At 44.5% G+C, this 13,382-nt stretch overlaps 1 protein-coding gene across 1 annotated transcript in view; it reads left to right on the forward strand.

The window, feature by feature from the left end:
• The first annotated feature begins 6,815 nt into the window (after positions 1-6,815).
• LVRN (laeverin) overlaps positions 6,816-13,382 on the forward strand; it is an 80,576-nt gene continuing 74,009 nt past the window's right edge. The window contains exon 1 of the mRNA XM_019940860.3: positions 6,816-8,418. Coding sequence (XP_019796419.2) covers positions 7,724-8,418 — 695 coding nt within the window. The 5' untranslated portion in view covers positions 6,816-7,723. The remainder of the gene's footprint in view (positions 8,419-13,382) is intronic.

Here is a 13,382-nt window from a genome sequence, read left to right on the forward strand (position 1 = left end):
TGTGGCACACAGGCTCTAGAGCACAGGCTCAGTAGTTGTGGAGCATGGGCTTAGTTGCTCTGTGGCATGTAGGATCTTTCTGGACCAGGGCTCAAACCCGTGTCCCCTGCATTGGCAGGCAGATTCTTAACCACTGTGTCACCAGGGAAACCCTTTTAATTGATTTTTGTATGAAACATTTTATTCCTTTCTCATGTATTTATGTATATAATTTATAGATATTGTCTTTGTGGTTTCCACAGGGATTACACTTAACATTCGAAAGTTATAGCAATCCAATTTGAATTTATACCCACTTAACTTCAATAACATATGAAGACTCTGTTCATATACAGCTTGATTCTCCTCCCCCCACATTTCTATTATTGATGTCATGTCTTTATACATTGTGTGTTCAATAATGTAAATTAAGTTTTTTATGTATTTATTTTTTGAATCACATAGAAAATAAAAAGTGGAGTTACAAACCAAAATTACAATAATACCTGCTTTTGTAATTACCCATGTATTTACTTTTACCAGAGACCTTTATTTCTTCAAATGACCTTGAGTTACTGCCTAGTGTCCTTTCATCTTAACCTGGGCTCCTGTTAACATTTCTTACAGGGCAGATATAATGGTAACATACTCCTTCAGCTTTTGTTTATCTGGGAATGTCTTATTTCTTCCTCACTTTTGATGGACAGTTTTGCTTGATATAGAATTATAGGCTGACAGTTTTTTTCTTTCAATACTTTGAATATGTCAACCTACGGCTTTCTAGTCTCCAAGCTTTCTGATGAGAAATCAGCTGATAGTCCTATTGGAAATCTCTTGAATGTGACAAATCACTTCTTTCTTCTCTTGCAAGATTCTCTCTTTGTCCTTGGCTGTTGTCAGTTTGACTATAATATGCCTTGGTGTGGATTTATTTGAGTTTATCCTGGAATCTGTTGAGCTTGTTAGATTTGTAGATTTATATCTTGCAAAAGACTGGGGGAGTTTTTGTACATTATTTCTTCAAATAATCTCTTTGCCCCTTTCCCTCTCTTCTCTTTTAGAGACTCAAACAATCTGTATGTTGGTCTTCTTTTTCTTCTTTTTTTTTAACATCTTTATTGGAGTATAATTGCTTTACAATGGCGTGTTAGTTTCTGCTTTATAACAAAGTGAATCAGCTATACATATACATATATCCCCAAATCTCTTCCCTCTTGCATCTCCCTCCCTCCCACCCTCCCTATCCCACCCCTCTAGGTGGTCACAAAGCACCGAGCTGATCTCCCTGTGCTATGCGGCTGCTTCCCACCAGCTATTGATTTCACATTTAGTAGTGTACACATGTCCATGCGACTCTCACTTCATCCCGGCTTACCCTTCCCCCTCGCCATGTCCTCAAGTCCATTCTCTAGTAGGTCTGCATCTTTATTCCCATCCTGCCCCTAGTTTCTTCATAACCTTTTTTTTTTTAGATTCCATATATATAGAATCTAATACCATTTATATATGGAATTCCATATATATGGAATAAAATACCATTAGCATACAGTATTTGTTTTTCTTTCTGACTTACTTTACTCTGTATGACAGACTCTAGGTCCATCCACTTCACTACAAATAACTCAATTTCGTTTCTTTTTATGGCTGAGTAATATTCCATTGTATATATGTGCCACATCTTCTTTATCCATTCATCTGTTGATGGACACTTAGGTTGCTTCCATGTCATGGCTATTGTAAATAGAGCTGCAGTGAACATTGTGGTACATGACTCATTTTGAATTCTGGTTTTCTCAGGGTATATGCCCAGAAGTGGGATTGCTGGGTCATATGGTAGTTCTATTTTTAGTTTTTTAGGGAACCTCCATACTGTTCTCCATAGTGGCTGTATCAATTTACATTCCCATATGTTGGTCTTCTTGATGGTATCCCACAGGGCTCTTAGGCCCTGTTCATTTTTCTTCTTCTTTTTTTTTTTTGTTATTCGAACTGGACAATCTCATTTGACCTATCTTCAATTTCATTGATTTTTTCTTCTTGGTTAAAAACTGATCTTGAGCTCCTCCAGTGAAGTTTTTATTTTAGTTATTGTACTGTCAACTTCAAAATTTCTATTTGGTCCTTTTTTTAGAATTTCTATCTCTTTATTGATATTCTCTATTTGATGAGATATCGTCCCCATACTTTCCTTTAGGTCTTCAGACATGCTTTCCTTTGGTTCTTTTAACATATTTAAAATAGCTAATTTTAAGTATTTGTCTCATAAGGCCAAAGTTTAAAAGTTCTTAGGAACATTTTCTATTGACTGTTTTTTCTGCTGTGTATGGGCATACTTTCTTGTTTCTTTTCATTTCTCATAATTTTCTTTCATTGGAAACATTTTAAATAATGTGACAACTCTGAAAAAAAATATTTTCTTGCTTCTTCAGGGTTTGTTGTTGTTGTCATTTGTTAGCTTAAAGACTTTTCTGAACTAATTCAGTAAAGTCTGTATTCTTTGCTATAGTAGCCACTGATGTCTATGTTCAGTTAGCTTATTGGTCAGCTAATGGTTAGACAGAGGTTTCCTTAAATACCTAGAATCAGTAAGTTTTCCAGTTTTTGCCAAGGGGTTCTCTGTGTGTGTTGAGGCACCCCTTCAACACATCCAGGCAGTTGACATTTCTGCCATAGTCTTCACATCTGCCTTGAGCAGTGCCTCAAGATTAGCTAGATGTGAGAGTTTAGGGCCTTCTTAGTTCTTTTCTGAGCATGTGTGCAGCCTTAGTCGTGTGCATAGCTGTATACATGCATGTGGCCTTCTAGATTTTTGGAACATGTTGGAGCTTTTCAAAGCCCCCTATAGATATCTAATTCCTGAAATTTTCCTTTTAAGCTTTCTGTTGAGCTTAGTGTTTGCCTCAATTATTTGCCCACTCCAGGCAGTTGCAATGTTAAACAATTGCCTATGATTGTTTTCAACCAGTACCCCTGGGGAAAGACTGTTTGCACTGCGTCAACTCTGAATCTCGTCAATAAAGACAGCCATGAGAGTAGCATCTTCCAGGGAATCACCAGATAGTTCAAATAATGACAGTTCTCTCAGAATGAGGCTTTAAAGGAATTAACACTTATATGCTTCATGAAGTGCCTGCCAGACTGCTGGTTTTCACAATACCAGGCCGTTGATTTTTAAGTCTACTGCAGAACTGAGGAGAGGAAAATGAGAATAAAGCAAGTTAAAATGCCATAAATCTCACTGATGTTTTACAGAGATTTGGCTATTTTTCTTGAACAAACACTCCATTAATTGCTGCAAGATTTTGGTTACTTTCTTGAGTTCTGAAATAGTTAATTCTGACAATGTTTCCAGTGTTCACATTGGTTTCATGGAAGAGAAGATTTTCAGTGATCCTGGCTCTGCCTTCCTTCTGGATATATGGTTTTTGACTCTTGATCAATTTATGATGTGCTGATTAAGGTCTGGAATTTTCCCTGGAGACCCCTAGGGTTAGTTTCTTTAGTGATGGTTTACAACTGGATTTACATGTCTGACTAACCTGGCTTGATTATTTAAAGAGCCTCCCTAAGAGTTTCTCCTTTGAGCTTTCTGTAAACAAGATTCCTTTCACAGAGCTTGGTGGTTCAAGCTGGTGACATAGCATGGCTCACTCATGCAAATAAGGGCCCTTGGGGAGCTTGCACTTGGGATGTCTCTCTGACTTCCAATGCTTGCCTGTATTCTCTTTCTCTTGCTGCACCATAATTTTCCTTTAAATAAAAGCTTAAATGAAAATACTCTGTGAAAGCTGGTGAATCCTTTCAAATAACCAAACTGGGGAAATCTTTGCAGTGGTATGTACATAAACAATATAATAGCATGCAGCTGCAGAAAAGAATGTGAAAGATATTTGTGGACTGATATGGAAAGACATCCAGGATATATTGTTAAATGAAAGTGCAAGGTGCAGAATTGCATATTTCGTATACTATATTTTTAAGTAGGAAAGAAGAGACACACAAAGGTATATAATTGTATTTGCTTGATTTGCATAAGGAAATACTGAAAGAATACAAAATAACTATGAAAATTATTAACTGTGGAAGTAGTGGAAGCAAGATATAAATTTTCATATTGTCTCAGTTTTTGAAACTTATGAATATGTTACCCATTCAAAAAAATTAAAATTTCGGGCTTCCCTGGTGGCGCAGTGGTTGAGAGTCGGCCTGTCGATGCAGGGACACGGGTTCGTGTCCCGGTCCGGGAAGATCCCTCATGCCGCAGAGCAGCTGGGCCCGTGAGCCATGGCTGCTGAGCCTGCGGGTCCGGAGCCTGTGCTCCGCAACGGGAGAGGCCACAACAGTGAGAGGCCCGCGTACTGCAAAAAAAAAAAAAAAAAAAAAATTAAAATTTCAAAGTAAATGAAGAAAAAAGGAAAATAAAAATTAGGTCATGTGGCCCAAGGGGGATAGTAAAGTGTTACAGAGGTTTATAATAAATACCAAGAAAAAAAAAGATGGAAAAATAATAGACATGCCAAAGAATAAGCATAAATAACAAAAGTAAATAGCAACACAAGATACCAAGGAGAAGTTTCCCTTGGGTAGCATATAAAAGGCTTGGGGGCTTCCCTGGTGGCGCAGTGGTTGAGAATCTGCCTACCAATGTAGGGGACACAGGTTCAAGCCCTGGTCTGGGAAGATCCCACATGCCGCGGAGCAACTGGGCCCGTGAGCCACAGCTACTGAGCCTGCGCGTCTGGAGCTTGTGTTCCGCAACACGAGAGGCCGCGACAATGAGAGGCCCGCGCACCGCGATGAAGAGTGGCCCCCGCTCGCCGCAACTAGAGAAAGCCCTCGCACAGAAATGAAGACCCAACACAGCCTAAATAAATAAATAAATTTAAAAGGCTTGGATTATTGTTTAGCTTAGGATTTCTGAAGGGCAGCACTGATGACATTTTGGGTGGGGTACTTCTTTGTTGGAGGAGGCTGTCCTGTGCATTGTAGGACATCCAGCAATACCCTGGCCTCCACTCACTAGGTACCAGTAGCACCACTCCTGCAACATTGTGACAACAAAATATGCCTCTAAACATCGCCAAATATCCAGAGAAGGGGGCACCAAAAGTAATTCTCCGCAGTTGAGCATCACTGCTTTGGCTGATCTGAAGAGTGAGCAACTCATTAAAACTTTTTTTTCTTTTTAATTTTCTAGAGACGTTTTCCCGGCAACTGATCTGTGTCCCAGAACTACTCTTTCACTGAGATGTCAAATATTTCATATAAGAGTATTTTCTAGCTCTTTAAAAATTATTAACATAAGCATGACTCAACCAGTATGTTATTTTGCAACTTCTTTTGAGTGACATTAATGATTTATCAGAAATATTTTCCCTTTAATAAGATATTTAAATTGTTCAACCATTTAATGTGGTTTTATCACTTTGAAACTTTTTGTGTGGTAGCCAATCTCTATTTCTTTAATGATATTGGAGAAATGGAATTAAATAATCAGATCACGTATACACTTTTCAGTAGAGTTTTTAATTTAAAATTGAAGGGAGGGACACCTCTAGTAGTTTTGTTACTGAGTCCTTTTCTTTTCCTTCCTTTTCTTTCCATTTCCTTTCTTCTCTTTCCTTTGTTTTTTAACCTTTCCTTGGAAGTCTGGAATCCATCAAAATCCTTCAAGAAATTGTCCAGGGAGTGGTAAGGCCAATAATTAATTAGCTCCATATCTGTGGCAATCCCCATCTGGCAATGACCTACACCCAGAGGGCCCTGCTACCTCAGTAGCTCACAATTCTGACAGTCTGACTGGTGGTAGGTCCTGTAGAGGGAAACGAAAGGAGCTTCTCCTCCCTCAGCTCTACCCAGAATCTTCTGAGAGTGATGCATGTGGTCATAATTATTTTAAAATATGATTGTTCCATTTCTGAAGAAAGCAAACCAAACCTGTAATCAAGAGACTGGTCCAGGGCTTCCCTGGTGGCGCAGTGGTTGAGAGTCTACCTGCCGATGCAGGGGACACGGGTTCATGCCCCAATCTGGGAGGATCCCACATGCCACGGAGCGGCTGGGCCCGTGAGCCATGGCCGCTAAGCCTGTGCGTCTGGAGCCTGTGCTCCGCAACGGGAGAGGCCACAACAGTGAGAGGCACACGTACCGCAAAAAATAAATAAATAAATAAAAAAGAGACTGGTCCACAGATTACAGCACAACCGTCTGCATGAGCCTGGTGTTAAGTCTCCTTTCTCCTCCCTGTCTTGTTCCAGAAGTCTTTTTGTTAATGTGATTAATTTCAGTTCGAGGAACTGGGAAGATCACATCTCCCAGGAGAATCACTTTCGTTTACCCTGTCTCTGACCTCAGGTGGAAGGGTTTCCTCATTGGAATGGAGATAACAGCTCCAAGCAGAAAAGCGAAGACCATTTTATTGCTGCGACGGAAAAATTCTCTTCATTCTGAAAAAAACTGAAGGAGTCTAAAGACGGGATACCCTCAAATAAATCATCGACCAGCAGCAGGATCTTTAATCACCTCCCCTCCCTCTTCCCCAGCACCTCCTGAGTATTTGCAAAGCCATTCTCAATTCACTCGAGTGCATGCTTGCAGACTGGGAACTCGGCTCATAGGACGCGGAACTCTCCCAGAAGTATCCGATAAATAGCAAACAGATGCCGAGGATGCCAAAGACCTCGCCCGACTAGGGCACCGCCTGGGAGATGAGTTCCAGACAGCGGTTTCCTAGTGGAAAAGGCTGGCCACCGGACTGTATTATTCTCTGTGCTTGAAACCAGTAGGTTTCCAAAGGAGGGCATCCTTTTTCCCCGGGCAGGGGTGCGGAGAGCCAGACACTGCCCCAGGACTGGAAACCCCATCCCCGGCAGTTGCGGATCTAAGAGGCGGCTCCCCGCCGTGCCCCTTCCCAAGGTAAAGCGGCCCTCCACTCTCCATCACCTGGAGACGCAGACGCCACGCTCTCCGGTTTCTTGTCGTCCCGTCTTCCAGCTCCACTTCCCAAGCTCGGAAAAGGCTCCGGGACACCCCTGACCCTGTTTCCAGCCTCGCACTTGTTGCCTGGGCCGCGTGAGGCCCGAGCTTATGCAGGAGGCGAATTTAGGGCAAAAATTTGGCTCCGGAAGTTAGTTCAGACAGCGCGGCTGTCCCTAGCAGGTTCATTTCAAAGCATGTGCCCCAAAGTCCCGGTTCGTAAGCCCTCACCCCAGCCCCTAGCGCACGAATCCCTAGGTAGTGGCCGGCAAGTGTGCAGCCCGCAGCTCATCACTACAGTCAAGGAGTCGAGGGTGCTCTGTACCTGTCTCTTTTCCGACAACACCCGAAACCGCACCGGGTCACGCCCAACAGATCCCGTGAATCCAAATACCCACCCCCGTCGGAGGTGCCCAAATTCGAGTTTGGTCCTACCGTCCCCTCCCTGCGCCTACTCTGGAAGCTCCTCTGCGAGGTCTTTCCCTTCAGACCCAAAGGGGCGCGCGCTCAGTTGCTCCAGGTCCGCCTCTTCCCCAGGCCCTGGCGGGGGCGGGGGTGGGTAGGCAGGGACCTGGATCTGATTAGCTGGGAGGGGAAGCCGAGGTCCCAACAGCTCTCTCCTGTCTCCCAGGCTCCTCGAGGAGGAGGGAGGGACGGTACAAGAGAGGAGGGGCGGGGGTCCCATCACTGAGCACCCAGGCCGGGGGTCTGAGCCGCCGCCGCCGCCGCCGCCGGGCTCTCACCTCACCCCCAGCCCCTGGCTGCGGCCATGGGACCCCCTTCCAGCTCCGGCTTCTACGTGAGCCGCGTGGTAGCCCTGCTGCTGGCCGGGCTGGCTGCCGTGCTCCTGCTGGCGCTGGCCGTACTCGCCGCCCTGTACGGCCACTGCGCGCGCGTCCCGCCGTCGGAGCTTCACGACCGCGGGGGCCCGCACGCCGCGTCCTCCCCGCCAGGCAGGCAGGAGCCGGCGCGGACCCCGAAGCCCGGCCCCACTCTGGAGACGGTGGCGGCGCCCACCCCGCGCAACTGGCGACCCCCGGGGCCCTGGGACCAGCTGCGCCTGCCGCCCTGGCTCGTGCCGCTGCACTATGAGCTGGAGCTGTGGCCCCGTCTGAGGCCAGAAGAGCTCTCGGCGCCGGCGTTGCGCTTCACTGGCCGCGTGAACATCACCGTGCGCTGCATCGCGGCCACGGCGCGGCTGCTGCTTCACAGCCTCTTCCTGGACTGTGAAAGCGCCGAGGTGCGGGGACCACTGTTCCCGGGCGCCGGAGACGCCACCGTGGGCCGCGTGCTGGTGGACGAGGTGTGGTTCGCGTTGGACATGCAGTACATGGTGCTAGAGCTCGGCGAAGCCCTGCAGCCCGGGAGCCGCTATGAGCTGCAGCTCAGCTTCTCCGGCCCGGTGTACCAGGACACCAGGGAGGGACTCTTCCTCAATCTCTACACGGACCAGGGTGAGCGCAGGTAAGGGCAGGCCGGCCCTGGCCTCCTCGGCCCCCGCCCCGCATTCCCCGCGCGCAGACTGCGGGTTCAGGTGCTTAGGTGCGCGTCTCCTGCCCGTCGCAAAGAAACCCACCCCATCCTTCGCGACGTTTTCTTTTAGAGTCAGAGGGTGAGCGCCTCCTTCCTCCCTTTCCCTCTTCCTTTGGCCAGGTTTCAGCCCCATCCCTGCCCATCCAGTTCGTTTCTATCTTTGCCCCTTTTAAGGTCGCTGCTGCCCCAAAAGTTTATTTTCCTCTTCAGAGAACCCCTTTGTCCTCTAACCCAGAATTTACTTAGGGCAACGAGCAAACCCCTCGCTACTCAAAGTTTGGTCAAAAACTTTGAGTTGCTGGTCCGCGGTACCAACGTAACATCTGGGAGGTTGTTAGAAATGCAGACTCTTAAGCCCCACCCTCGACCAAGGGGATCCGAATATGCGTTTACCGGAGCTCCTCGGGTGATTCACCCGCGTTAGAGTTGGATAAGAACGGGGCTAGAGCACCGTTGCCGCTCTGCGGTTTCTCCCCAGCGCCTCTCTGCGCTTTTCGTGCTCTCTTTTGCCTGGGCGCTCCGTAAGTGCTGCTCTTGCAACAAATAGACCTACGTCGCGGCTGTTAGTTTCCATAGTTTTTTTCTTTTTGCTAAGGTTCTCCAAAACTTCAGAATCCCCTTTCATTCCTGCCCTCCCACCCCCTGCCCGGGCCCCGCGTGTCGTTTTGCGGGTGAGCAGCGGCATCCCCTCCCCTCCCCGCTCTTTGACCGGCTGTGTGCCAGAGTTTCGGGATTCAAAAAAAAAAAAAAGTAAAAGCGATGACAAGGGACCTCCCCTCTGAGTCTGCAGGCTCACATAGTGTACATGTGTTCTCTTTACACTCGTTTGCGATAGTGTCTCCCACACGGAATGTTTCCAGCCCAAGAATTGCCTCTTTCCACGCTCTGGGACCACATTACTGACCCCCGGCGAGCGCTAGGGAAATGGTCTTTTTTTTTTTTCTTTTTTCAAACTGGTGAGCTCCTGCTTCGCTCATGCAGTGGTGGAGCCTTTGCGGTTTACACAACTGCATGTACTTTGCCCTTTATTATTAGAGAAAATGTTCTCAGATGTTCTCTGAGGGAAAGAAACCCACTAAATTACCCCCTAACTCTTCTCCTGCACTATTTTCAAAACTTCAGGGGTTTAAAATAAGTTTAATAAGCTGGCCTAAGTGGAAGCGTAATCTGTAACTTTTGTTTTTAAGGACAGTATGCTTGATTTTTCTCTCAAAAATGCATCAATACCTGAGAAACAGTTTTGAAAAGTTTCTCATGAGTATAATGTGTTACTGGAGTTACGGGCTCTGGAAACCTTTTGAAATAACTGTATTGTTAAGGTGCAGGATTTTTCAGAGGGGGAGAAAAGGATGCTTTTTTGCATAGCTACCTAACAGTGTTTTCTGCTGTCAGTTAGCAAATCTTCATCTCTTCACCATCTCTTCCTTCTTCCTGTCTTAATGGGTCTTTGGCCTGGACAAACTGCCCTAGCAAACACGGGAAATGAAAGTCCCTTTCCATTTTTCTATTGTGCTGCCAACTCTAGTAGTAACTAGAAACCATATTTTGAGAGCTTTCAAATTCAAATAAGCAGAAAATTTAATAAAGTCCTACAGATGTTCATAGACCTAGGTGGAGCCCCAGAACTGTGGCATCTTGAGAGGAGCTGTCGCCTGGAAGTTGTTCTTCTGAGTCTCTGCTTCTGAAACCAGGAAGAAGAGAAACCTGCAGCTGAGCTTGAAGCCAAGGTCACAAAGAACCTGAACAAAATGATGATTTGTGATGAGGCAGATTTTGGAAGCCCAGCAGGCTTGAGTTTGAGCTGTGTCACTTGAGCCAGTCTCTTCACCTCTCTGAGTTTGTTGCCTCATTCATGGAATAGACATAATAAGTGTCAACCTTTAGAATGTTGTGAGAATTAAGTGGGAAAGGGGGCACCGTGACTGGCATATAATCTGTGCGGTGATGGCTACTATCATTAGCTTGGGGTAAAATTATCCTGTTATCTAAACGTGGCAGCTGCCACGTTCCTGGTAGATACGATTCTAAGAAGATTTCTATATGCAGAGAAATTGCCCAATGTTTTCACATTTTTCTTGGGGTGTCTGTAATTCCAGCTGCAGTGGTTGGAACATGTTTACTTCTGTTCTTTGATGGTCTCTAATCACAGTCCAGACAGGCTAATGTTTTTAAATAATTTTACTCAACTCTAACAGAAGAGAGAAAGAAGGTCAATCCAGAAAATACAAAGAGCATCACTATTTGACACTTCTAAGGTTTAGGTTACGATTTGCTAGCTTCAGAGTTTGCTGGGGATGCTTTCTACCTGTGCTCAGCCTTTCTCTACCTGACAGGTGACTTCACATTTCTGCCATATAGGAGCCATCTACTGGATACCTTGGACATGTGCATCTTCCATGTGTGGAAAGTTGAGAGCAAGATCCAAATGTTAATGTCCCTCTAAGCAGTATTTCCCAAACTTCATTCACTGGCATATGACTATTTTCAGATTTTGCCATATTCAATATCTGTGGCCATATTATTTGCTAAAAAAGTTACTTGATTTAAACAAAAACGTTAAGTAGCTTTATTAAAAAGCAACTCTATACCATTATTATAGATGGAAAACCATTTGAAATTTATAGAAAGGAATGGCACAGACTAATACAACGAAAACAAAACATTGTTAATAAGTTCTAGCTGTCATTATTGTCTGCTGAAAGATCTGAAGGCTTTGAATCTGAAGGCTGCTCTCTCTTTCTTAAAAAAGGGAAATTAGAATTAGATGTTCAAGATAAATAACACCAAAGCAATGCTTTCTCTTGACCTAATCAGAATGATTCATAAAACTGAAAGGACTGACTTTATCATGTGTGAGTCTGATCTATGTAATAGTCTGTCTGAGGGCTACCAAAAATCCCTCTCCATCTATACTTTGGAAAATCCTGCATTAGAGTAGTGGTTCACACTTTAATGTGCATCAGAAACACTAAAGGAGCTTATTAAACATGTAGATTCCAGGGGCACACTCTCAGAAATTCCAGATCAGTACACCGATATTCATAGCAACACTATTCACAATAGCTACAAGGTGGAAGCAACCCAAATGTCCACTGATGGATGAAGGGAAGACACAAAATGTGGTCTATACATACAATGGAATATTATTCAGCCTTAAAAAGGAAGGAAATTCTGACATATGCTACTACACAGATGAATCTCGGGGACATTATATAAGGGACCTAAAGTAGTCAAATTTATAGGGACATAAAGTAGAATTGTGGTTGCTAGGGGCTGGGGGAGTGAAGAGTTTTTTTGGCTGTATTGGGTCTTTATTGCTGTGTGCGGGCTTTAGTTGCGGCGAGCAGGGGCAACTCTTCGTTGCAGTGTGTGGCCTTCTCATTGTGCTGGCTTCTCTTGTGGAACATGGGCTCTAGGCGCACAGGCTTCAGTAGTTGTGACACATGGGCTCAGTAGTTGTGGCTCGCAGGCTCTAGAGTGCAGGCTCAGTAGTTGTGGCACACGGACTTAGTTGCTCCGTGGCATGTGGGATCCTCCCGGACCAGGGATCGAACCCATATCCCCCGCATTGGCAGGTGGATTCTCAACCACTGCGCCACCAGGGAATCCCCGAGTGGGGAGTTTTTGTTTAATGAGTACAGTTTTAGTTTTGCAAGATAAAAAGAGTTCTGGAGACTGGTTGTACAACAATGTGAATGTACTTAACACCACTCAACGTTATACTTAAAAATGGTTAAGATGATGAATTTTATGTTTTGTGTATTGGGTTGGTCAAAATTTTCGTTCATTTTTTTCCATAAGATGTTATGGAAAAACCCAAAGGAACTCTTTGGCCAACCCAATATTTTCCACAATTTAAAAAATTTTAAAAGCAAAAACTTTCCAGAGCAGTGAGTTTTGAGTGGGGTTTGGAAATTTACATATTTTAACAATTGCTGCGATAAACATCTTTTCGTGCTTATTTGCCATCTGTATGTATATCACTTCAATGAAATGTCTCTTCATGTCTTTTTTCCATTTTCTAATTGAATTTTTTTTATTTTATATTTATTTATTTGGCTGCATTGTATCTTCATTGCTGTGAGCAGTCTTTCTCTAGTTGTGGCGAGTGGGGACTACTCTTCGTTGAGGTGCCTCAGGCTTCGCGTTGCGGTGGCTTCTCTTGCAGAGCATGCATGGGCTCTAGGCATGCAAGCTTCAGTAGCTGTGGCATGTGGGCTTCAGTAGTTGTGGCTTGCGGGCTCTAGAGCGCAGGCTCAGTAGTTGTGGCACACGGGCTTAGTTGCTCTGCGGCATGTGGGATCTTCCCAGACCAGGGTTCAAACCGGTGTCCCCTGCATTGGCAGGCAGATTCTTAACGACTCTGCCACCAGGGAAGCCCGCTGAATGGTTTTTTTACAGTGGCGTCCTGGGATTTTTTTTAATATAATCTACATCTGAGTCCATTGTGAAATATGTGGCTTACAAATATCATTCTGCCTGTCTGTAACTTGTCTTTTAATCTTCTTAATAAGGTTTTCAGAGAGCAAAAGTTTTAATATTAAAGAAGTCCAATTTATCGGTATTTTTTATAGAACATACCTTTGGTGTAATGTCTAAGAATTCTTTTTTTAAAGACTTTGTTGGGTTTTTTTTGGAGACGTTCTGGGTTTACAACAAAATTTAGGGGGAAGTAGAGAGATTCCTCATATATCCCCTGCCTCCACACATGCATAGCCTCCCCCATTATCAATATCACTCACTAGAATGGCACAATCCCTATCAAACTAGCAATGGCATTTTTCACAGAACTGGAACAAAAAATTTCACAATTTGTATGGAAACACAACAGACCCCAAATAGCCAAAGCAATCTTGAGAACAAAAAACGGAGCTGGAGTAATCAGGCTCCCTGAC

This window comes from Tursiops truncatus, chromosome 3 (assembly GCF_011762595.2).
Source record: "Tursiops truncatus isolate mTurTru1 chromosome 3, mTurTru1.mat.Y, whole genome shotgun sequence".
In the NCBI taxonomy this organism is placed as follows: Eukaryota; Metazoa; Chordata; class Mammalia; order Artiodactyla; family Delphinidae; genus Tursiops; species Tursiops truncatus.